The 26905-nt window shown below is 43.8% G+C and overlaps 1 protein-coding gene across 5 annotated transcripts in view; it reads right to left on the reverse strand.

The window, feature by feature from the left end:
• Positions 1–21390, reverse strand: part of CORIN (corin, serine peptidase) — a 185525-nt gene extending 164135 nt beyond the window's left edge. For 2 of the 5 annotated variants that reach the window (XM_053654911.1, XM_053654910.1), the window contains exon 1: positions 20145–20459. In XM_053654911.1, coding sequence (XP_053510886.1) covers positions 20145–20354 — 210 coding nt within the window. In that variant the 5' untranslated portion in view covers positions 20355–20459. Of the gene's footprint in view, positions 1–17138; positions 17230–20144; positions 20460–20952; positions 21329–21353 lie in introns of those variants that run through there. The other 3 variants (XM_053654913.1, XM_037164757.2, XM_053654912.1) reach the window with 3 other exon arrangements.
• Positions 21391–26905: the final 5515 nt, after the last annotated feature.

Below are 26905 nucleotides of genomic sequence, written 5' to 3' on the forward strand. Positions count from 1 at the left end.
ACTTTTTGTGATAAGTATCGCTACTCAAGTTTGTTTACTTTTGACCAGAGCTAACAGCAACAAAGTGAGGCCAGTGAATTACCTCCTGCTGATCAAAAGTTCGGTGTCTTTTACATCTTCAGTTCGGTGTCTTTTACGTCTTCAGTCGGAATAAATCCAGAAGAAAAAATTCACAACTTAGTAAATTACAATTTAGCAACTTTCAATTACAAATGACAAAATACGGTGTGATAGGGGGAATGCTTTCAAACAGGGGCTAATTGGAAGCAAACAATAAAAAGTAAGGAAGGTGGGAAGGCTGGCAGTCACTGGACTAGGCCATCCTGCAGTCCCTTTAGAGGTCCCACATTCTCCAGGTACTTTAGCCATCTCCTCTGCAACTTCCCCAAATCCTCGCTTGGCCCCTTCAATCTCTGTGCTGCACCCCAGTGATCTTTCTCAAACACTCATTTGGATACGTCACCTTCCTGCTTAAAACCTGCTAGAGTCTTGAGAGACAAAAACCTACTTCCTTAACATGGTACAGAAGACTATTCCCAAACTTCAACATGCACATAGCTGTGTGGGGCATGTCTGACCCAGTAAGTCTGGGCAGGGCCTGAGACTCTTGCATTCAGCTCCCAGGGGATGCTGATACTGGCCGTCTGAGGACCGCAGTCCAAGTGGCAGGCTCTGGAGAGCCTTCTAGGTCAACCCTGCCTGTACCAGACTCATTGCCTCCACTTCTCTATGCACCTGCCACCTGGCTCTTCCCAACTCCCTGTAAGCACTCCCTGCCTGGGAATAACACAGATTTCTGGAAAATATGTAATCTTCTACAGTTTCTATAGCTTAGGACACTTTACCCTGAGGATGACATGCAAGTAGTGGCCCCAACGATCAGTTTTCAAAGATACGGATATCATTCTTCTTGGTACACTGTACTACTGAAATGAAAATGCCATTTTCCAAAGTAAAGATTGAAATAGAAAGAGATACGAGTTCATATCTAATACATCAAAACCCTCATTAACAACAACAACAACAAAATAACCTATTCCTTGACTGTTCCAAACTTTTGCTAAACATATGCCACCCTTGGCAATATTCACCTAAAGGTATGGTCTACAAATTGTTTAACATTAATTCGCTACTCTTAAGGTATAGCATCAGACACAGGGAGATGCTGATATTTTTATTTCAACTAGAATTTCTTTAAATTGCAACCAAAGATCAGTCAAACTTGAAGTGGTATATAAACAGTTACTGATTAACAGAGCATTTTGAAATCAAAAGGTTAATTCTACCTTCAAAATGTGACACTATGCTATGGATCTTCTAAAATACCAAAATGATTATATTCTTATGTGTAGACTGAATTAATACAGGATGCTTAATCAACAGTCTGATTTTAGGTGCACAAATACTGAATATTACTACCCAGAGGTTGTCCTAATTCATATATCTATCTAGGGGATTTAGTAAAATTCTACTTACTGCTTTGAAATTTATGACTTAACCAAATCAAAATATCAAAATATTCTTATATTCAAATGTAAGTGTACATTTTAATGGTTGGAATTGTATGTAAAATTATGGCAGAATTCAAACCATCTGTCCTACAACAAAAGATTTGCTCATAATGTTAAAAGCAATTAAAAAGAGAAATTCATCCCAAATCAACACTATGTATCTCTTTGATGCTGATTTTGCACCTTAGTTCTCCAGGTAGGAAGGTGATCAACAACAAGTGCATTCACACTTTACTGTTTCAACAGTGCAAGGGACAGCCTACAGTGATGACAAGGTCACTCTGACTGGAATGACCTGAACAGGACACAGGCTCCCTCTAAACTCTGTGGGGATATCACATGGTCACATGTTAATGCCCTCATAGTCCTGAAAAAATGCAGACACGAAGACTACAATTTCTAATAGATATTTGGCCCAGAACCTCGTCTTGCCCAACCATCAAGCCAGAATGAGATCTGAAGTGTTTTCTTCAGTGTTAGAGATGGAGTTTCTCCAACCCACCTCCACTCTCTGTCCACTGAGCAAAAACGAGCCAACCGTTACCTACTTATTCAAGAAGAAATTCTTTCAGTGGGAGAGGTTTTCCTCTCTGTGCTCAATGAACTGTGAAAGAGTTCCTCCCATGAATTAAAAGTAGACTTACGGAATAAGAAATCAGTGATCTAGACACTTCTCAAATCGGGCATCTGTCAATTCTCCATCCAGAACATTAGCTCCCACTTTATCAATAAGCCACATGCCTCCAAAATCATCTTTCAGTGAACTACCCCAAACCCAAATATCTTCTGTTGTGATGCTTGTTTTTAATGTCCCAAGAGGCATGAAGAACAAGCATCTGGCTTTCAGTAAGTCTTTTCATCCCATTTTCTGGCATTTAATTGAAGTAGATGAAGCTTGAATAACTCACACACTCTCTCAAAATGAACTTACTCAATTCACACCAGAACACATGGTTCTGCAAGCCAACCTGCCCCTATTTTCTCCTTTGAAAATTAACATAATAACAACAGCACCAGATAGTCCATTCCAGAATGGGTGTTCCATATGGAGATGAAATACCAACAAAATAATTTTCCCGTTGAGGAGACTGGATAATAATATTAGTCCAATACTTGGGTATCGGATCACTTCAGTGTTTCTGTTTTCAGGGTAGCATTGTTTAGCTGAAGTCTGAAACATGAGAGGAAAGACTGGAATGTTTCAGAGGCAGTTGAATAATACTGTCTCCACCACTGAAACTCTAGGTGACCTTATAAAGTCATCGCCCTGTCCTAGCCATGTGTGTACATCTGCAAATAAGGGATAGAAGAGCAATGTTTTGCTTCAACCACAAGTATTCCCCCCAAAATGAAGTTGGTAAAGCAAAGGAAAGGTAAAAAACAGTAATAATAACAATGTTTCTCTCAAGTTCCAAAAGCTCTGAGAGTCCTGATTTCTCTGCAATGCACAGCGTGGAGTTGGCTCAATTCAATCCCCCTCGAGGAAAGTTATGTTTGCTCAAGTGAGGTGATGTCTTCAGAGGCAATAGGAGAACCTTCTAAGGTAGACCCCATTTTCTTCAGAGCAAGGTGGAAAGGTCACACTTCTGTAACAGTCACAGAAGATGATCTTGGAAAGAAAGAGCAAGCTACTCCCTGCCTAGACAACAAGGTAGACAGATAGCACATGGCCTCCTGTTTGAGATGACATTGCCCCCAATTTCAAACATGTCAGCCTCATCGTTTTATGGCAGACACAAGTGAAGGTAATAAAAGATTTCTTCTAATGCAGATACAATATGAAAACTCTTTCTGCATATATTAAACAGCCTTAAAGGTCATTTTTTCCATCTATTTTTGGGAAAAAATAAAGGCTACAGGGGGAAAAAACAGAGGGTAGTTATTCATTCCTCAGGAAATTGAATATTTGACTTTATTCATAAAACCATTTTGAATTTCACATTCTGATTATAAGTTACTGCATTTTTGAGGAAACTATATGTCAAAATCCAGAGGGGCCTAACATATTGCCAAATGAAGTCAAACCTATTTTTCATGTAGCACTGAGGAAGCTGTTGAATTTGTGCAAATCTTAGGGACCTAATTGACTTGCTGATCCAATAACAATGGAAATGTTGTGACTTCTAAAAATTGAAACAGATTGGTAAAGTGAGTAAAGAACTAAAATATTGACTTTCTACAGCTGAAAATAATCAGGGAATGCATACAAGACAAAATGGATTTTATGCTCTGCAATAATCCATTTCAGGCATTTCAATGCAAAGTAAAACATAAACAGATGTTGAAAACATTTAACCTACTGAACCTACCTGCTGAAAGGAATCCTGCAGTAAAAAAAGTACAAGTAAGGATTTTATGTGTTAGATGTAGCAACAATTTCTTTGTGACTACCCAGAGCAAAAGGATGAATTCCAAACTTAACATTCATCTTATGTTTCACGATATTTCATGAGTAGTCTAGCTGGAAAATACAGAGACTTTACTGTTGAGGCTTCCATTACAAAACATGTCTATGTTACATGTTAAAATCTCACTAATTTGGTTTATTCTCCTCATGCTTATTTAGTGCCCATTCTGTGCACAGCTGTGCTATAGGGATATAATGATGAGAAAGACATAGTCCCTGTTCTCTGAAAGGTGAGCACCCACCTCCAAGGAGATTCACAACTTCATGAGAGGTGCCGATGCCCTGTGATGGGACAATAATGCAGATATGCAGAAAGGACTGCAACAACTCTGCCTTAGGGGCCCTGTGAACTAGGGCATGGTCAGCCTGCATTGCCATATTTTTTTAACACATAAATTTTTACTTTTGCACCAAGACGATACTACAGTATTTCTTTCAATGAGAAATACTGAGTCCCAGATGCACAGGGCTCATCAGTACTCAAGGCATGTGTGTGCTGATAAGGAAGGACGGGGCCGAAGGGAAGCAACACAACTGACATTCTGAGCAGGACAATTTTTCACATATTTCAGGACATCTGGCATCCCTGGCCACCATCTCATAAATATCAGTAGTAACTCCCCCACCTACCCAAGAAGGGCGGCCCACAAGAGACCCTCCATTATTTCCAAATATTCCCCAGTGTACTGCCTTCCCTGCGGGAGAGCACTGCAGTTGTTCAGCAAGTATCAGTTAAACACATAGTACGCAGTCAGCTCTACACTCTGGACGCAAGGTGCAGTCCTCAGTTAGCCAACTTCTCCCATTTTCTCTAGGTATCATCTAACATTAGGTTTTTCAGTAATACACTAAGCGATTATGCCTTTTGTCTACAGAGAGATGGTACCTTTTTTTAGATCAAACATTATGTCTTTTAATTGTGATCATCACCCAATGGGAGCATAAATGAACACAGAATTTTAATGTCAACGTCAGTTAACAAGGAGAGGCATAATTGATTGTGTCCTCCAAAACCTAACACTTGTGACATTGAAGGAGGAAATTTGAGGAAGAGTAAGAAGTAGTATTACACATAGAGTGATTATTTCTTGACCAGGCAGGGCATGAGGCTTTAAGGTTTAGTGGACCCCAACCAAACGTGGTCCAGGTAGCATTTTATACTTTGGACCATCTCTGCAGCCTCTGTCCCCCCAGCTACACACTGAGGCTTGACCCAGTGTATTAGGTGGGAGTGAGGTAGGTTCTAGAGATGAACAGAACAAAATGTGCTTCCTCAAAAGTACTAAACAATTAAATGACTATTTAATTGTACTACTGAGTTTACAAAGAGGTCAGAGGTTATTTAACGAACAAATCCAGAGTGAATTAGGACCATGGGATGAAAGATGGCTGGAACTTGTGAATGAGCCCCATGCATCTGAGTTTACAAAGCAGTTGTCTACTCCTTTGGTTACCCAGGAGTAAAACACAACTTCTAGTTTTGATTATTTGTTCCACTCCTAGGCTGCCTCAAATTCCAGTCCTTCTTATTCAGGGCCATAGAAAGAAAGCAAGTGGAGGTTCCAATACCTCAGATGCATGGGGCTCATTCATTAGTTTTAGCCATCTTCCATCCCATGGTCCTAAATCACTCTGGCTTTGTTCATTAAGTGACCTTTTACCCAGGCTTTAGATGTCAGAAACCTAATTCATGGCTTCATCAGAAAAAGGGGGCAGATTTTGTTTCAAAACAAACAAACAAAAAGAATGGGTGGCTTTATCATAGTGTATTCCATCTTCTTAAGGTGAAGAACACAACTTGATAAAAATCTTACCAATGCAAGGCTAAACAGGTCATTCAAAAGGCCTTAGCATGGAACATTCTGTCTCGGCAGAATCAGTTTAACCCAGGAAGTCAAAGGAGATGTGGAATACTTTGAAAAACATACTTCAGTCTTAGTTTCAAAACAACAGATCAACAAAACTAGAGGAAGAGACAGACTTCCTTATGAGAAAGGCTGAGCTTTGAGCTGATAGGCTGAGCAGATAGGAAGGGGAAAACCGGACTCTGAAGGTCTAGGTATAGAACGGTAGAGTTGCACTCAGGTCCAATACTTCGAAGGAGGCCTTTAGAAAGAAGGAAATGTTTTCAGTGGTTACTAGACAACAATGGTATAACAGAACAGGAGCTCAAAGAACATATGAATTGATTGAAGTTACTGAAAGCTGGCTTCCTAAAGCTGCAAATACGCAGTTCACTGTGAGAACAATTAGGGTATCACACCTTCAAGATTAGACAGCTAAGACAAGCATATACTAAAAATAATACATGGAATGCACAATCTACCAGAGGAGAAAGAATAAACAGGTATACAAATAGTCATTTAATTGTAATTGCATTAAGTGCTATACAGCATAAGTAAAAGTTAAATAATTTTGGTAATGTGAAAATGAACATAGAAAACTGACTTCAACCTTTTTATTAAAACATACTACAACAAAACAAGGAAGCAAGCAAAATACAGCCAAAGATACTGAAATAAAGAACAAACTGACAGTAACCAGAGAGGAGGGGGAAAAGGGATAACAGGGGGGGTAATAGGAGAAGGGCCATCAGGGAACAAGTATAAAGGACACATGGACAAAGCCAAAGCAGACGGGTTCAAGGGTGGGAGATGGGGATGGGTGGGGCAGGGGGCATGGTGGGGTGAAAATGGAGACAACTGTACTTGGAAAATCAATTAAAAATGTAACTATAACAGAAAGCAGCATAATACTGAAAATACTTTGGTGACCAAAATTATTAATGAGTATTTACTTACAAGCACTCAAAAATGAATTGCTAGAATTACTTCAGCCATAATTAAATAATTTACCTTCCCAGCTTCTTTCCACTGATGGTTTCAAGTGTTTATAATGTTAACACGTATTTACAGTATAAACCATGCTGAGTGTTTAATATTTATATTGGGGAATCCAAAGTATTAAGAATTGCATAACATTGCCTAAAATGATAAGAGGCTGCTGATGAAAAGCCAGCTTGTGAGAGTACAAACCTCATTGGTCCATCCATCATACTTTTTAATTTTGTTTTGACGTCTTTCCACAGTTAGTATTCCCAAGTAATAAGACATTTAAAAAACTATAATACTGTATTTTGCAAAAAATAACATCTATCAATTCTCTTGAGCTTCTTTCAGTGCTAAAGTTGTCTGCACTTGGAGACAAAACCAAACATATAAATGATCAACACTTTAAACTATGTACAATATTATGGATGTATCGAATTTGTGTATGAAAAGGCAAACCTCTGGATCCAAATTAAGACAACCTAAACTAATGAAAAACATGTCTTGAAATGTTTAATAATTGTCTATCCTTGATGTATGGACTTTTATCCTTTCCAAAGAAAATGCAGTTAAAAATTATGACCGTGAATTAAGTGGATATAATTAATCTTGTTTCCAGGGGAAGAAATTTTTTAAATTCTCTTTTTGGAATGTAAGATTAAATTGTATATTAAAAGTATGCTAACTTGTTCGCTGCTTTCAAAAGAAAAATTGCCAAACAAACAAACAAACAAACAAACAGAAATTCATGGACAGATGATAGAATGGTGGCTCCCAGAGGGGTCTCGGGCAGGGGAAGACAAACAGGGTGAAGGGGGTTAAACATACGGCAACAGGAGACTAGGCTTTGCATAGTGAACACAGAATAGAGTATTGTAATGCTGTACAGCTAAAATTTATATAAAATTATTAACCCACGTTACCCCAATAAATTTAATTTTTAAAAAGGTTGCCATGATTACAAATAAAGTTTGTCTTAGTGTAGATACAAATATAAAAAAGTTTTTAAATCTCTTGAAATTATCAAATGAAATTTATGGACTGTTTCCTCCTTTAAAAAAAAATTGAAACCACCACATGCAGTACAAAGAATGTTTCTCTGAAGCGCTTGATACTGAATGCTAACCGGATGTCCTGTCCCTCTGAGAAAAATGTTAGTGCGTGTTGCCTGAACATGAGGACAGTCTCCTGCAGAGCCACAGAAAATCACATCTTTATAGTGCTGCCATCTGATGCTCAGAACCACCCGAGTTTTGCCAACAGTTCCAATAGCATCTCTTGTACCAAAGGAATCTAACTTAGAATCACACATCACCCTTAATTTTCATGTGGTCTCCTTGGTCTCCTCCAGTCTTCCATCAACTTCCATGACGTTGACACTTTAGTAAATTATAGGTCAGTTAACTTGTAAAATGTTCCTTAGTTATTAACCGCATGATAAAGACGACATCTGCCAAGCGTCCCTACTGTAATATTACGCTCTCCCTCTCTCCACCCATGTGATCAATAAGTATTTTATGGTAAGACATTAAAATTATGGAAATATCCTATCCCTTCAAACTTCAGTTTATTCTGTTATTTATTGATATCTGTATGGACTTGTGGTTTAGTATTTTATTCAGTGGTTTATAATCTGTTTCTATGATTACTTATTTTGATGGTCAACTGCCCTCCATTGGCTGGTAGGAGCCAGTTCAAGCTGGCTCCTGTGTCGTTTTAACATGAACCCATAATTCTTTGAGCCCTTCCTTGCTTTCTGGAACAAGAAGCTCTGGACTCATGTTGAACTTCTCCTTGCCTCATCTTTGGAATCAGTCATTTTTCTAAGGAGCCCAGCTCCTTTTTCTAGAAAATGGTATCTAAAACCAAGATCTGGGTGTTCCTAGGTACTCACAGAACATGCTATTTACACGTTTACATTATACTCAAAACCAAAGCACAGTTAACACACAGTATTATACAAGTTTCAGGTGCATAACAGTGATTCAACATTCCTTACGATGTTATCACCACAGTAAGTCCAGTAACCATCTGTCACCACACAAAGTTACTACAATAATATTGACTATTTCCCTGTGCTGTATATTACATCCCCGTGAGTTTTGTTTTCTACTGGAGGTTCGTACCTCTTACACCCCTTCACCCTTCTCACCTAACCACCTGTGCCCTGCAGCCCTGGATCGACCTGTATATGTTGAAACACATACATTTAAACCCGTATTCCAACTCCAATCCCCTATCATAGGGTTCTAGATGCCATTTTCTGCCTTCAACTTTTTCTTTCCAACAGTAAGGAATCTGGCTTATTCTTACTACCTGCAATTATGTGACCAGTCTCCAGTCTACAATGCACCATCCACTGTCCCCGCGCCATCTCCTCCGAAGGAGCCACAGTCACCTTCTCGGAGCTCACTCATCTCACCCCGGCTCATCCACACGTCCACACCTTCCTCACCCTGCTCAGGCTCTGACCCCCCATCCCAGGACGTCCTCCCACTGTCGGGTCTCGACCACAGCGCTGCCCTCCTGGGAATCTTGAGGAGCCCGCCATACTGCACCCACAGAACGAATTCAGGGCCAGTTGTTCACCAACGGGGAAGGAATAGGAAAATCCAAACAGAGCTCTGAAGTTCATAGAAAGCAATCAGTGTTATTCCTTTTTCCACTCTCTCCTCACTTATACTGGAAAGGAGGAATAAAACCAGAAGGTCTGGATTCTTCAGCCTTCTCTGCTACTGTGAGTCAGTAGGTTGGGAGTGTGCGTTGCGTGTCAATGCTCCCGCGTGGCGGGACCTTCAGAGACGCTCCGCCTGCGTGACTTCCGACCAGACTGACCTGTTTTCCCCACCTCACTGCGCACTACTCGCCACTATATTCAAGGGGGAGAAGCCAAAATGGATAATTTGTTATATTTTTGCTTCTAAAAGAAATATGAGTGGAAAAACAAACTTTTTTAAAGAAAAGCCCACACTTAAAAGTTCTTTTAAATACTAAATTAAAAAAAATTTTAATTTAACCTATTTATCCCCTGGATTTTGCTTACTTCCATTACCGAGGATAAATCGTTTTTCTGGGTCACAGGGATGTAAAATACGGCATAGGAAATATAGTGAGTAATACTGTAATAACTATGTATGGTGCCAGATGGGTACTAGATTTATCAGGGGCTTCACTTCATACGTTATATAAATATCTTATTACTATGTCATACACTTGAAACTAATGTAACATTGTCTGTCAACTATAATTGGAAAAACTTTTTAATTTAGATAGCTTTTCTGGAAAAAAGGTATTTCTCACCAAACTCTCTTCAAGGGAGGTGGGGAGAGAGTTGCCTGCTACTAAGAGTTTCTGACATGAAATGATTGCAGAACATTGTCAGTTAGGAATGCAGGGAGCATTTTTGTTCCTCTCATTGACATTTGACTGAGAGAGGAAAAGTTAAAACAACACAGCAAAACGGTCGGTGCCATCGGGAGGAGTCAAGCAGGCAAGCTGAGCTTGTCACAAGGTGACCCAGACCCCCGACCACACAAGTCACCCTGCAGGGCCTTTCTTCCAAGGGGCCGCTTCACATGCTCACCAAGGACACCTCCAGGAAGGCTCGGCTGTTTTAATTTCTGAGAGGTTGGGAAGCTCAGCCATATTGTTACGTGGAAGAAGGAAGACTACAGATCCCACAGGCCAGGCCTAGGACTACAGTGACCAAACCTAGATCTTACACTGAATAAGCACAAAGACCAGAGGGAGGGGGAGCTGGTCTCTAAGGTGTGCCCAAATTCTTCTAGGGAGTGAAACCGGACTCAGTCAGGCTGCCCTTCCCCCGTTCCTGGCTTGGTCCCCCCACCCCCAGAACGGTCATCCCAAGTGAGCAGCTGGGTGTGAGAGCTTTGAGGGGCCTCCCCAGGGCTATTTTTAATGGGGTATTTTCTGCTGGTTGACTTTCCGCGGGGGCAGCCCTGGGTCTGGGGGATTCACTCCAGCTGGGAAATCTGAGAAGTCAGCTGGCCTGTGGCAAATGAGGTATTTTTAGCTGAGACTTGGGGATCTCAGGATTGTCGTCTACTTCGGACCTAAGGGTGGGAGACACAAAACAGAGCCAAGCCAGAGGAGCCATGCTGACTCTGAAGTTCCTTAGCAACGACTACCGAGCTTATTGTTGGAAGAGGACTGTGTGCCCTCGCCCTGGTCAGGGAGGGAGTGCAGGCCTGAGGGTCTTTCCTTGCACCGGTGCAGGTGAGGCCTCGGTGGACCCCCTGCAGGCCGGGTGTTTGGAGGGTCTGTTCCACACCTATCTAACTGCCTACCTGCCTGCCTGTGGCGTCAGCATCACCTGGAACTGGTTAGAAATGCCAATTCCTGCCACCCCCCACCCACCTACAAGCTGGTCCTGCTTAGGCCTCGGGGCCAGCCATCCGCAGTTTATCACTCTCCAGGGCACTCTCATTCATGTTAAACTTTGAGCATTACTGGCCTCATCACACGTTCACTAACACTCATAGATAAAGGTATATGAGTTCAACTTAATCCCCACCAAACCCACAGAGCAGCACAATCTTTAATTATAAACGCTGTATGTAGCACATTTTTAGATGTACAGAAACACTGAGCAGATGGGAAAGAACCAGTCACTTTCTAAGTCATTGTTTTCATCCTGTGTGTTGTACCCTAATGTGCAAAACCTTTCGCCTCTGTTCATCCTCAAGGGTAGTGATTAGACACTGAGTGTTTGCTACCAAAGGTGACAACTGACTCAGAGTGAGAAGCAGATGCCAGTTCTCAGGGAGGAGGGCAGGGATGCCCACCAACCCTAGGAAGGACTGCGCATGCATACCCAGGCCAAGCTGCGACACAGCCAGCTGTAGCTGTCTACAATGCAGCCAGAGGAACGCCTTCTCAAAAGGGTCGCAGCACAAAACGGTCAAAGCACACCTCCCCAGGCTCTGCGTCCATCATCTCATTGCCTTCTCCTCTGTCCCACCCTCCTGCCTCCCTCTTAGGAGAACACCACGATTACATCAGGCCCTCCGAATAATCCAGAATAATCTCCCTGCCTCAAAATCCTTAACGAACCACATCTGAAGAGTCCACTTTGCCATATAAGGAGGCATTTACAGGTCCAGGGAGTGGACCGTGCCTTGTGACTCTAAACTGTCCAATAGGGTAGACGCGAGCCAAGGGTGATTACTGAGCACTTGGAATGTGACTCATCTGAACTGAGATTGCTGCAAGAGTACTGAAATTTAAAGACTTAGTGTGAAGAAAAAGGAAGTACAATATTTCACAAACAATTTTCATATTAATTCCATGTTAAAATTATAAAACATTAGATACATTAAATTAAATAAATTATTAAAATTACATTTATCTGTTTCTTTTTGCCTCTCAAATGTAGCTACCAGAGAATTTTAAGCTACACCATGTGGCAGGTTGGTGGTAAGTTTCAAGTGTGTTATGTTTGTCTTACATTAGGCTTTGAAAGCCACCATGCAGAACTGAGATACCAAATCAAGAGGGATATTATATTAGGGGTGCGAAAAATCTAAATTCTCCACGGGAAAAAAAATAAACAAGCAAACAAAAAAAAAACCCACACGTTTTTATCTAACGACATGTGTTCTTACAAAGCACCTTCATTAACCATTATTTCACTGAATCCTTCATCACATCCCTGTAGAAGGGGTCGTGTTCCCTTGTTTCACAGAGGAAAATTGAGCCTATGGGAAACTAACTGGCTGGAGGGGCACCCAGTTAGTAAGTGGTAAACAAGGACCTGAGCCCTTGGTGCCCAGGGCTACCCTGTGCTTATTTCCTGGCTGGAGTTTAATGATTTAATCAGGGGCACTATTTCCTGAGTTGGTTTGTTTGTTTTTGCCTCCCATCTTCCTAAATTTCAGAGATCCCAGAATTCTGTTTCTTTAACTGAAAACGCTGTTCCTTTGCCACTCTGAACACACTTTTCTTATTTCTTATTTTTTAACTTTGAATGTGGGGGTTTTGTGTCCTGCCTAGCGACTTAAGGAAGAGGATTGTGTCCTGTGTCAAACTCCTCCTCAGCTGCACCCAGACAGGCACCTGGCTCCCAGCTGGACGCTGGGCCACTGGTTGGAAGGCCCCCTGCACCAATGACATCTTTCTGCACTCGCAAGCCACATGCAGAGGCAAAATGCTCAGCTCTGATCTGTAACCAGAGAAGATACCCCCGAAAACCTGGGCTCTGGCAATCAGATTTCCTCTGGCTCTGACTTTCCTGGGGTTGAACAGGCAATTTGGCAGTGTAGCAGAAGTCACTGTAAGAAGAATTAGGAAAGACCCACAAAGACACAAGCACACTAAGCTCAGCTAGGATGCAGCTGGCAAAAGAGGAGGGAAAGAAAAAGTGAAAGTGTACAACATACTGTTCATTTCCTGTGTGACATTCAAATTCCAGACCCTGGGAGGGTGTCTAGTCCAACTACCTCATTTACACATGAGGACACAGGGATCAAAACGCTCTGATTTCTGTAAAGTCTCGTAGCAACTTAGTATCAGATACAGATGAGAACTCCCATTTCTGCTGCTGTTCTACTTGGACCAAATTGTTCTCAGGGATCATGGAGAAATAAATACTCAGTAAAATCCCACAACTTTGATTTCCAAACCGCACGGCAGAAGGGTGGCATCCAACTGGCAGGATGAGGCTCTGAAATAGACTCACAAGGGTGAACCTCAAAGGTACAGTCAAAATAATCCCTGAAAATCCTTAGGAAGGTGCCACACGGGAGACCAATATAGCTTTTCTCCATAAGTCCCACAAGTCAGTTTTTCCAGAGATCGATCGGGTTCATCAGCTGAATATCAGACTGATGAATTGGCCTGAGGTTAGAGGACAAAGGCTCACAGGTCTTTAAACACTGGGTGACGTGGATTTGTGGGAAAGGCGCCGGGTTTTGAAACTAACAGCAGATCCGCCTCTTCTGTGCTCCCCCTCCAGGGCACCATGCAAAACTACGGGCCATGTGACTCGTATCGCTACTGGTCTCTGTCTTCCCTGCTTTCCTGACTTAGTGTATATCACTTAGTTAGAAACTAGGCTTCACACGTACATGAATCTTGATTTGCTCACTGGTATACACCATGTCCCTAGAACTATACCTGGCACCTAAATGTTCGCTGAATACATGGATGAATCTAGTCCTCTTTTTGTCCAGCCTGTGTCATTGAATTTGTGTTAGTTGAAATTATTTAGGTCCCACACATGGCTCTTAACCTCTTGGGGTGTTATGGTGCCCCCGCCAGGAAAATTCACACTGGTCTGTTCATAGAGATGTTCCCTTGCTTATGGGGTTCACAGAGCCCAGACTCAGATTTCCTGGTGCTCTCGACCTTTATTGCATTGCTGTGACACCAGCAGAATGACCTTCACAGTTTTGGACAGACCAACATCATTTACTTCCACAGCTGCATAAGGACTTTTCTGTGAGACTCGTCCAAGTGCTGGAAACAAAGGTACTCCTCAACTACTCTCTGCCTAGTGCCTCAAAGGGGCCCTGGGCTAAGCACAAACTGGCCGTTTAAGGCACCAAAATAGTCTTTGCAACTCACCCCGTATTCTCTGCCCTACTTCTAAGCCAGCCTGTTGGCTGACTGACCCTTGTCCTCTTGAGCTGCTGACAGAGTTTCAGCACTGGTATTGAAAGGCAAGTTGGATCACCCACAGAACCACCCTGGATTCTCTAGTCCCATCAAACACTGACACTGTGGTTGTCACCATCGACTCTGATGGTTTGGACATGTGGACATGGACCATAGGAGAATATTCAAATAGCTGCTGTAGAGTGAGCTGGTGGGCGTAACTGCCAACATTTGGCTGAGAGGAAAGCAGAATCTATGGCACCCTTCGGCTGAGCTCTGCGCTGAGCAAACAGGGCCACAGAATGCCCGGGGATGAGGCCAACAGAAAGCCAGTCCTCTAGGACAACAGTGGCTCTTGTTGAGAAGCAGAGGCAGGGCTGGGGACAGAGACAGGGCAACTGACTGAGCAATCCAAAGGCGAGCACTTCATGTACCCTTTCCGTACCCGCATGGGAAGCACACAAAATCTGCCAACTTGCATGGTGATTGCCTGTCTGCAAAAATAACAAACATTATGGACTGTACTTACTCTCAGGCAGGTTTAGCAAAGTCCCAGAAGCAGAATAAACCCCTAGAGAAAAATCAGGGCAGGGAAAGGATCCTCTCTCTGCATCTGCCCTGGCTTCAATAGCACTCCCCAACATTTATGTCCACCAGAACCTCAGAATGCAACCCTATTTGGAAATAGTCTTTGCCTTCGTAATTTGTTAGGGTGAGGTCATCCTGGATTAGGGTGAGCCCTAAATCCCATATGACTGGTGTCTTTATAAGGAGAGAGAACACAGGGAACAGGGAGGAAGGATGCATGACTAAAGGCAGAGACTGGAGTGATGCAGCTACAAGCCAAGGAATGCCATGGATTTCCAGCAACCACCAGAAGCTTCAAGGGACCTGGTGCTGCTGACATGTTGATTTTGGATTTGTAGCCTACAAAACTGTGGCAAATAAAGTTCAGTTATTTTAAGCCACCTAATTTGTAGGAATTTGTTACAGCAGCCATAGGAAACTGATACAGCATCAAACTATCTTGGCTGGTTCCAAATATACTTCTGCATAGCCATTCCTTCACAAACTGCTAGTAAGTACCAAATGCATGCCAGACATTCTTCTAGCAATGAACAAAAACATAGAAAAATCTCTGCCTCCATGGACTTATGTCTTAAGTAAAAGGAGACAGAAAATAATCAAACTTACAAAACGAAATGTGTAGTCTGTCCAACAGTGATAAATTAAGGAGTCCCACAGAGCGAGGCAGAGCATGACCACGCACGATAGTTCTGAATCTGAAGAAACTGAACACGCTCAGTAAGCTTTCATCCAAACATTTTAGGGCTGTATAAATGTAACTACTCCTTAACTGTTATGGAGCTGAAATATCATTCAGCCCTTTGAAGGCAGCCACAAGGCTGATGTGGCCCCCGTGAAAATGAGTTTGACACCCCTGATCTACACTGTCTAATACAGTATCCGCTGTGATTACAAGTACTTGAAATGTGACTAGTGAGACTAAAAAAGCAAAACTTTAATTTGATTTAATTTTGATTAATCCCAGTCATCTCCTGTGGCTAGCAGCTACTCTACAGGATGGCGCAGCTACAGACTCACCAAAGGCTGGCTTTGGAGCAAGGCCTGGGAGGCTCGCGGAGTCGGAGATGGAACCAGCTCCGTAAGTATAGCCAGGTTAAGGAGCCTTCAGAGCAAGCACAACTGATATGGGTAGTACTTCTAGGACATAATCATTTCCTTAGTCCTGTTGGTGTCCTTATAGGTCATCAGTAGTAGCGCCCACATTTGATGCATAAGGAAATCAAAGCCCAGCAAGATTATCTGACTGGCTCAGGGCTTTGCAGCTTTTAAGAAATTTGGCCTTAGATTTAACACCAAAATCCATACTATATCCACCAAGGCACGTCACCTATGGTACTTTTCACTCTTGTGGTTTCTTCCATTCTCACCCTCTACGAATACTCTAAAACACAAAACTGTGTGCGCACATATGTGCATTTGTCTGAGTAGATTGTGAAGAACAGGGAGTCTGGGGGAGGGGGGTCCTTGAGAGCTTAGTGTGCATCTAATATTCTATAGAGGTCAGTAACCTTTAGCCAACCAGCCCCACTTCCCACTGGTCAGACAGTGGAATGCCGAGAACAGTGAGGGAGCAAACAGGATACAGGAATGCATACTTGGTGAGCAGCTTACTAAGGCAATAGTGGCACATTAAAGAAAACTTGCTCAACCTCTGGCCAAGATGGAGGCGTAGGTAGATACACTGTGCCTCCTCACACAACCAAAAGAAGGACAACAACAATTTAAAAACAAAAAACAAGAACTGACAGAGAATTGAATGGTATGGAAGTCCAACAACCAAGGAGTTAAAGAAACACCCATTCAGACCGGCAGGAGGGGCAGAGATGGGCAGCCAGGCAGAGAGGACTAGCAGCAAAGCGGCAGTGGAGGACCCAGCAGAGCAGTAGATTGTGGAGCAGGCGGGCAAGGCTGCGGCCGGCCGGATTGTGGAGACAGTGGCTGGTGGACCAGGAGAGGCAGCAGCTGGTGGAGCGGGCGGTCCCACATTCACGTGCGGATAAACAATAAGGAACACCTGGGGAGCGAGACAGCCCTCCCAACCCAGGGCCTCAGTGCCGGGAAATAAAACCTCAAACCACTGATTGAAAACACCCATGGGGGTTGAGGCAGCAGCAAGAGAAACTCCCAACCTCACAGGAGAGCTTGTTGGAGAGACCCACAGGGACCTAGAATGGACACAAGCCCACCTACCTGGGAATCAGCACCAGAAGGACCCAGTTTGCTTTTGGGAAGCAGGGGAAGTGACTGAAATCCGGCAGAGACCGCAGCAAGTTCCATTGTTCCCTCTCCGACCTCTTCCCCACGCGCAGCGACTTAGGTTGCCCTACCCTGGTGAACACCTAAGGCTCCGCCCTTCACTACGTAATGTACTTACAATGAGACAAAAAAAAAAAAAAGGCCCAAATGAAAGAACAGATCAAAGCTCCAGAAATAATACAACTAAGCAATGAGGAGATAGCCAGCCTATCAGATGCACAGTTCAAAACAATGGTAATCAGGATGCTTACAGAATTGGTTGAATTTGGTGGCAAATTAGATGAAAAAATGAAGGCAGTGCTAAGTGAAATAAAGGAAACTGTACAGAAAAAAAATAGGGGGCCAGAAAGAAATAAAGAATCATCCAACCAGAAAAGAATGAAGAAACAAGAATTCAAAAAAAAATGAGGAGAGGCTTAGGAACCTTCAGTACATCTTTAAATGTTCCAACATCCGAATCATAGGGGTACCAGAAGGGGAAGAGGGAGAGCAACAAATTGAAAACTTATTTGAACAAATAATGAAGGAGAACTTCCCCAATATGGCAAAGGAAATACACTTCCAGAAAGTCCAGGAAGCTCAGAGAGTCCCAAACAAGTTGGACCCAAGGAGGAACATACCAAGGCACATCATCATTACATTACCTAAGATTAATGATAAGGAAAGAATCTTAAAAACAGCAAGAGAAAAAGAGACAGTTACTTACAAAGGAGTTCCCACAAGACTATCAGTTGATTTCTCAGAAGAAACCTTACAGGCAAGAAGGGGCTGGAAAGAAGTATTCCAAGTCATGAAAACCAAAGACCTACATCCAAGATTGCTCTATCCAGCAAAGCTTTCATTTAGAATGGAAAGGCAGATAAAGTGCTTCCCAGATAAGGTCAAGTTAAAGGAGTTCATCACCACCAAGCCCTTATATGGAATGTTAAAGGGACTTATCTAAGAAAAAGAAGATAAAAAATGTGAATGGTAAAATGACAGCAAACTTGCAGTTATTAACAGCCACACCTAAAACAAAAACAAAAGCAAACTAAGTGAATAACTAGAACAGGAACAGAAACACAGAAATGGAGATCACATGGAGGGTTATCAACAGAGGAGTGGGAGGAGGAGAGAAGGGGAAAAGGTACAGAGAGTAAGTAGCATAAATGGTAGGTAGAAAATAGGGGGAGGTTAAGAACAGTATAGGAAATGTAGAAGCCAAAGAACTTATATGTATGACCCATGGACATGAACTAAAGGAAGGGAAGGTGGGTGGGAGGGGGTATGCAAGGTGGAGGGGAATAAAGCAGGGAAAATGGGACAACTGTAACAGCGAAATCAATGAAATATATTTTAAAAAAAGAAAACTTTCCCCCTTGGACACCTTCAGCAAAAATTTTCTATCACAGCTTTCCTGGTCGTCGGGGAGCTCCCATTCCCCCAGCAGCAGGGATGGTCAGAAAGCCTGAGGCCACAATTCTTCACTGGAGGGAGTCTGGAGGCGAGGGAAAGAGGGAAATGATCAACGGAATACCTCACTAACAGGATGGAGCTCTGAAATACAGGTTTCAGAGAGTGGCAAAGCTAATTCTCTGGAGATACAGGACTGCTGGGCTCCTCCTACAACCTCCCGTTTGCCCCCAACAATAGAGAAGGGCAACCGAGGGCCATCAAGTTGGGACGTGCGGACATCCAGGGCCTCCCCGAACAACAGCGCAGCTGCTGGGTGCCGGAGGCCCCATCCTTCTGTGCTATCCTATTAAGATTTCTGCAGCAGTAAGAGGGTTTCTGGTGTGATTAATTTTGTATCTTTAAAAAAGCTTCCCTATGCCTGGAAATGTACTTGGTGAGATTAATAAAGTAATCCTTGTCTCTTTAACCTCCTGGAAGGTTAACTGAGTCTTTCATCATTGGCCTGCAATCCTATCCTGCAAGGAACCTTCTGGGAAGAGGCCCCTTCCCCTAAATAAAGCTTTCCAGCAACTTGAGGTTTTGAGGTTTATGTGATTCCACACCCAAATCACTCTAAAAATAGTTCATCCTCATGCACTTCTCCAGGATCTGGAAAGGATTCTGGGGAAAACCCGGCTGCTCAGCCCTCCCCATGCACTTGTCTAGGCAGACATCTAGTCTCACCCCTCTGCCCGCAGCAACCTGGCTTCGGAGGCTGATTCTTAGTGTCATTTCACAGGACAAAACTATTGGCACCCAATGATAACAAACAAGGTACTAAATACTATCGTGACTGAGACAAAAACTGATTTTGAAACTTAAAAAAAATTCATTGTTTCTTCTCATTCTCTCTGGGTTATGCCAAAAATGAATGTTTCGCATCGCCTTTCATTTCAACACCTTCAGCTAAAATGTCTGTCTCTGGATGACGATAACTGGTGAGTCCTGACTTCGCTCCCTGTCCGGTAACAGCTGGACATTCCTTTACAAAGTTTGGCTTCCATCAGCACATTACACACACACACACACACACACACACACACACACACACACACACACACGTCCTGCAAGAGTTGTTTGCTGTAGTGTATTGTTCTCAGAAGTTCCCCGTGGAAGGAAAGCATCACTTAATGAATTTCAGGGACAGATTCCCTGGGAACGCCCAGCTCTGCAGCTTTCCTGTTGAGCTTCCAACTGCGAGCTCCCGGGGTTTGGTCTCGGGAATTACCAGCAGCGCAAGAAGCGCCTGCACTGCCATCCACTGGCCCCAGAGGGAGGCACCAGAAGTGAAGTTGCCCGCCACGGGAGCAGGGGCGGAGGATGAGTCCCAGCGGGGTCCCGCACACCACCTTCCTCCCACCGGCGCAGCCCTCAGTCCCTACAGCACAGAGCGGTCACCAGTCCCTCCTTGGCTCTGTGCAGCAGGGACCTTCCTGACACCAAAGAAACCAGCTGCAAATTAGATCCAGGTCCCGGGGCTTCAGGGCAGTGGGGACCATCCCCTACCTTTCCGCTCCCGAAGGAGACGTCACTTCCCAGGACAAGGCGCTTTCCCAGGACAGGGAGCCCGCCAAACCTGAAGCAGCTCAAATCTGCGCCCTCCGGCAGCCGGCGCCCGGTGCCCGGGCAGGTATGCGCTGGAGCCAAAGTTTGTGCGCAGAGGACACAGGAATTTCCGGCACCCTGCAAATGGAACTGGTTCTGAGATGCCAACATTGAGAATGAATGGTCCAGTGATCTCCGGGTACCTGCTGGTCGTAGGGAAACCTAGGGCCAGTCCTGGCTCTGAAAAGGACGAGAAGGAGGCGCGCAACGGTTGAAGGAGGCTTACGTCCGGGGCAGGCGAGGCTGCTGCGCAGTCCTTCCAGGTGCCGGGCGTAGGCAACTCGGGCGCAGAGAGGAAGCCGGGGACCCCCGAGGGGCCGCTTCCCCGAGCTCTGGTTCCTTTTGCATTTTCCCCAGGCGCCCCAGAGCGCAAAGAGTCCAGTTGCTTTGCGGAGGGTGCAGAGTGGAGGAGGGACTCTGCAGGAGACCTTCCATCACCCCTGCTAAGGAGAGCGCGGGTCTCCGGACCAACCAGACTTAACACTTAAGAAAACCCTGCCCGCATCCCTGGAAGTGTCCGGGACCTAGGCTACTGGGGAGGAAGGCGTGAGCGCTGGGACTGGTTGCAGGGCGCTCAGCACGGGGCTGGGAAAGAAGGAGGCAACTGAAGGGAGGAGGGAGCACAGGCAAGAGGGGTTAACCCTGAATTCGTCCGGCCTGAAAGGTCATCCGACCAGTTTGCCCGCAGAGCGGGCTCCGTGGGTCTTACCCGCTTCTGGGCCCCGGCTCCGCGGTAGCGCTCATCTGGAGCGAGGGCAGGGGACTGTGTCATGGAGAACATGTCTGGCTTTTTCCTCTGTCCACTCTTGTCTCGGTCGCTTTTCTCTCCCCTACGTGCCCCTGGGAGAGTACTCCGCGTGCCCTGCTCCTCACTCAGGAAGAGACTGGCTGAACTTCAAGGGACCGGGCCCCTACATTTTGTCTGATCAACAGATCCCACCCGCGGACCACTCCCTCTTCATTCCTGGCTCCGGGTCCCACCCATAAGAACCCTTAATGACAGGTTCCCTGCAACCCCACCTCTCTGCATTCAAAAAAGTTACTCTTCTGGGGCAAACTCCAAGCCAAGTCAAATGCTGCCTCCCCCATTACCCCGCACCCCAAACTTACACCTCCCGGTGGCAGCACAGAAAAGATGAGTCCTGGAAGTTTGCTGTAGGAGAACAAGTCATTGGGAGCAAAGGGGTTGCTTCTAGGCTCTCTGAAACCTCTTTATCATATCCTAGAGCCTTTCCTTTTGGCTAGAGCGTAGCCAAGTAAAAATCAAAATGACCGCACACGCTGGCAATTACAGGCCACATTGCACGTTTCTAGGGCGAGCATTATTTGCATTAAGCAAATGGCAACTCGCCTTCTGTTACCCGTTTAGTGAAGAAACTGCTTTTGTAAGACTGCCTGAGATTTCGCTGAGGCTACAGGGAGAGGGAAGACCCCAGCCTGCTCCCAGAAACCTGGTTCCTGCGGAGATCACCCACAGGCCGGACCTCAGGGACCAGCGCTCCGGGTCCGCCAGCAGCCGCGCTCGTCAGGCGGCGAAGAGGGCACAGCAGGTACTTACAGCAGGTCGAGTCTAGATTTTCACTTGAAGCCCCAGACAGTGGTCAAGTGTTCGGCGGAAAAAGCAAAAAACAAAACAAAACAAAACAAAAAACTACTTGCGGTTTTTTTAGTCATTCTTTTTTGCATCCAACTTTAGTCAAGATTTAATGGAAATTTCAAAAATTACTCAGGAGGTTATTGAATAAAGCCATCTCCATTACCCTGCAGGAGGCCACCACAGTTAACAAAATATGTACCAGACACCTGTTCCTTAAATAATGTAGTGGGGGTGGGGAGGGGATTTGCAATTTTTTTTTCTGAAATGATGAGAAAGTCGAGAAGACAGCACAATAGTTGAAACCGATTCTGTCCATGTTCTAAACATCAGATTTGAAATCCAAAATCCGACAAGTCTATCATCACTCACAAAAATTAAGCTTAGTCGCAGGCTCTGTATTAAACACTACACGTGCATTCTTAGTTCTACCACCACTTTATGAGGTAGATGCTATTACTGTTTCAGAGATGAAAAAGATTTAGAGTCTCGAAGTGACCAGCCTAAGTGTACACAGCCAGCAAGCGCTGAGCTGGGACTCTCCAAAGGCCGCGTCATTTCGGGGTGCGCTCTCAGTCACATAGTGCCGAATCACAAGTCATCGCCGAGGGGCCCCAGCCCGAAATTATCGGGAGAGGGGGCGATGTATCTGCCAGCGCTGCCTCGACCAGATCATTAGTCTCTCTGGGCCACAATTAGCTGTTGATAAAATGAGGGTTGGATTCAGTCCTCGAGGTTTCTGCAGGCATTCTGAACCCAAGTATTTCTGTTTCACCTTGGTCCTCTTCCACATTCTGCCCTCTGGTGGCGGTGCTACAGGAACATGTGAAATTAAAGCAGCTAAAAAGGGAGTTTCCCACAGAGGCGACATGCCTCCCTTCTCTGTCCCACTACCGCCCTGTGTTCTTCCCAGGACTAAAGCTGAGTGAATGCATTGATGGTGTAAAAATCATTCCTTAAACTTTCTTTAGCAAGAAAACCCAACCAGTTCTAGTCCCCAATAGCACCAAAGTTAACACTTGAGATATTCTTTTCATAAGGATAAACAGCTATTTTTATATTCTTTGTAACATTTATAATGCAAGGAATCATAAAAATATTAGAAGCCTCACAGTGATCTCCAATGACCTATTTAAATTATTCCTTAAAATTTTTGCTGCATTTGCCTTTCCACTTAAAGTGAGGACCATCACCTAGTTTTTTGAAATACTTCAATTTTACAAAAAGAAACATTTTTGGCTCTGAAATTATCATCTAGCGTTTCAAGTATAAATCCAACTAATAAAATGATTTTTAAAAGATTTATGAAAAAATTGAAAGGTAGTGACTATACCTTGGGAAAAGGTGATTATACAGATCAAAGTTTGGTTACTTATATTACAGACCAACTCAGTGCTTAGTATTATAAACCAAGGTAATTTGAGAACAAGAAGGAGAGATCTTAGGGAGGCAGCCAGAATCCTAGGATGGTAACAGGCAGGCAGTGGCTAAAACAGATAGACTTCTCTGTGGCTTATCTATTCAGCTACTTGTTCAGATAATACTCACTAAGGATTTGCTAGCCACTAGATGAATAACACAGAGTCCCGCCCCACTCAGAACATGCAGTCTACAGGAATACATACATTAAACAAACACAGAAATGCATAAACCATGGAAAACACTTGCAAATAATGGAGGGCTGGCTTTAAAGAGTTAGAATGTGATTTTTTTTTTAGCTGAAAATGCAAAGCCTTTAAAAAAAAAAAAAAAAAGAACAAGGCACCCTGGCTTGTGTGGCTCAATGGATTCAGTGCCAGTCTATGAATTGAAAGGTTACCGGTTTGATTCCCAGTCAAGAGCCTGTGCCTGGGCTGCAGGCCAGGTCCCTGGTTGGGAGTGTGAGAGAGGCAACCAGTGGATGTTTCTCTCAGACAATGATATTTCTCTCCCTCTCTTTCTCCTTCCCTTCCCCATCTCTAAAAATAACCAATAAAATCTTAAAAAAAAAAAAAAGCAAGAAACAAAGTGGACATTTACCTGACGCAGGGAGGAGTGTTATTAAAAGGTGAAAACAATGCAATATCTTAAGTAATATTCCAACGCACTAAAACATGATCGAAGTAGCCCATGTAGACATTCTGTTTGCTATATATAATACTTCTGGGACATCCATCCCCTGCTCTAACATACAGGAGTGGTCATGGGGAAGAAGGTAATAAGAATCAGCCCATACACAGTTCCAAAGGAGTTGTATTTTTAGCACCCTCACACCCTGGCGCTCGTTTAATGTTTCCCGCAGCATTGGGGCACATACTGCATTTTGACTGCCCAAACACACCGCCGCCCCGCCTGCTTTGGCCAGCATCCTGCCTGGTCTTCCTGGGACCAGCCCCCGCTCAGCGACAATGACCACGTAAGCAATAGAAGTGCCTCCGTGCACATTTTTCTTTTCTGATGATGAATAGATTTGCAAGAGGAGTCTTGGAGTTATGAGATTAAGTCACATTATATTGTTATAACTAAGAGTTTCTCAGCCCTATGTGCCAGGGACTTCACAAATTGACACATATATGCTCTGTTTTTCATTGCTGAAACAAACCCAGTTTCCTCTGTAATGAACTGAGAATAATAATAAACCTACCTCCTAGACTATCGGGGGATTAATTGAATATGTATAGTGCTTTGAAATAATTGCAGACGCATAACAGCCACTACTTACTGGGCACTTCCCATTGTTTCTCCTTGTTAGAGGAGACTGAGGCTTACAGTGGTCAAATTTGTGCCCAAGATCTCACAACTAGAAAATGGCAAAACTGATGGGGAACTCGGGAGTTAGAAAACTCTAGTTTAAGGTAATAGTTAATAAGCTGAGTAGTTAATGCATGTAAAGAGCTATTGTTTCAGGAGCGGAAGGTACGGCCCACCCTGACCCCAGGAGACCACTAGCGATTGACCTTTGAGCTCCAGAAGAGACCATGAGCAATCAAAGAGGTATCTGAGCCATTGGGTTCCAGGGAGAGCAGTCCATGCCTAGGACACAGATAAAGAAAACAGATAAAATGGTTGGCAGATGAAAGAATGTTAGGGAAATTACCAGACTGCAGCTTTTATCTCACTAACTTCTTTCCTGAATTCCAAATCCCTTACCTACACTTCTTCCTCCTTATAAAAAAGGCTGGCTTGAAAGGAAATGTAAGCCAGTCTGTTAGGATACACACCCACCATCTTCTCAGATTGCCGGCCACCTGCATGAAGTGCCCGTAAAGATCCAATCCCCATACCTGCTTCTGGGTTTTGGTGGCGACAAGCAGCACCAACACCGACTGTTCCGGTTTCAGAACCACAACTGGAGCCCAAGCAATCAGCAACTAACTAGACTGACCTCTCAACCTCTACCTGCTGCAGCAATTACTAGGACTAGTGAAAAATACCCAAGGAGTTTATAGCCTACAATGACTCTGAACTCATTCATTCGTACATCATATATTTATTGAGCACTGTTGTGGGTTGAACAGTGCCCCTCCCCCCAAATTAATGTCCATCAGGAACTTAAGACTATACACTTCCTTATTTGAAAATAAGGTCTTTGCAGATGTAATTAACTAAAATGAGATTATTCTGAATGAAATGAACCCTAAGTACAAAAAGGGTCTCTTCTCTGTAAGAGACAGAACAGGACTCACAGAGACTGAAAAATGGAGGCCAGATTGGAGTGATGTGCTTATAAGCCAAGAGACTCTTTAAGGATTAATGCCCAAAACCAAAGCTAGAAGAAAGGCAGGGAACGGTTTCTCCCTGAGTCTCCAGACGGAACCGACCCTGCTGACATTTTGATTTTGGACTGCTGGACTTTGAACTGTGAGAGAATACACGTCTGCCGGTTCACACCACACAGTGGCATTTTGTTACGGCAGCCCTAGGAAACAATGCCCAGCATCTACTATGTGGCCAGGTGCCGTCCCCCACCGGAGTTAAAGAAAACCGCACCCTGCCCTCCTGGAGCTTAGTCCTAGTGAAGAGTCACACACAATACACAATACAAGGACAGGTACTGTCTAGTGCTGTGAGGAGAAGTATTAGAGGAAGACAGACAATAGCCAGGTGGTAAGAGTAGTTAAGGAATATCTAAGACATTTTAACTAAATGAATTGGAACTGTGGAATTTCCTGCTGAAGGTGGGTAATTCTTCATCGCACCATTTCGATACATCCCCCCATATTAATTGCAAAGAAAACTAAGCAAGATTCTGAAATACATAAAAATGGTTTCCCAGATGGACACCTGGTCTCTGTCCCTTAAGAGTTTCAAGAGCAGAGGGGTTCCTAGCTGCCCCCCACCCCTCTCACAGTCACATCTCTTCTAGGAGGTAGTAATCAGTACTCTGCTTCCTCCTCCCTCTAAGGAGCTCAGCAACCTCACAGGCAGACCCTGAGGTCCGAGGCTTAGGGGGGCCGAAACACTGCCACTCAATGAAAAGGGCAACTTCCACAGACCAGACAAGACAGTTGACGACCTTATGTCAACTCCAAGCCTCAGACTTTAGACATCTGTCTCAGGACGGGCAAACTGCTGGAGACCCCCCGAGTCCCCTGAAATTAATGTAAAGAGCCAAAAAGTCCTCACAGGTCATCTTTAAATACTACCACAGATACTTACCTGTGTTTAAAATTTTTAGCATTCATAACCATAAAATTCAAGCATCAGACTTCTTAGTGAAAGCACGTTTTTAATGCTTTTGTTCAATAAAGTTCCTTCAGCAATTTCAGCAAAGATACCAGTTCATTTGGGATGATCTGAATTTAATTTGGACTTAATAGTGAAATTAACTGAAATGCAAACACTGTTTGCCAATTCCTGAAAGTGTTTAAGGCAAAAAACTTTAAAGGTATCAATATAAACATTCCACAAATTTCAAACGGTAAGCTAATAAACTTTTATAATGACACAAAAGGAAATGATGGCCATCGCAGTCACAATTTTATCTTTTCTTTTTTTTAAAACATTTTATTTACTTATTTTCAGAGGAGAAGGGAAGGAGAAAGGGAGAGAAACATCAGTATATGGTTGCCTCCTGTGCATCCCCCGC

Source organism: Artibeus jamaicensis, unplaced genomic scaffold (assembly GCF_021234435.1).
Source record: "Artibeus jamaicensis isolate MK-2021 breed Jamaican fruit bat unplaced genomic scaffold, CSHL_Jam_final contig_889, whole genome shotgun sequence".
Lineage (NCBI taxonomy): Eukaryota > Metazoa > Chordata > Mammalia > Chiroptera > Phyllostomidae > Artibeus > Artibeus jamaicensis.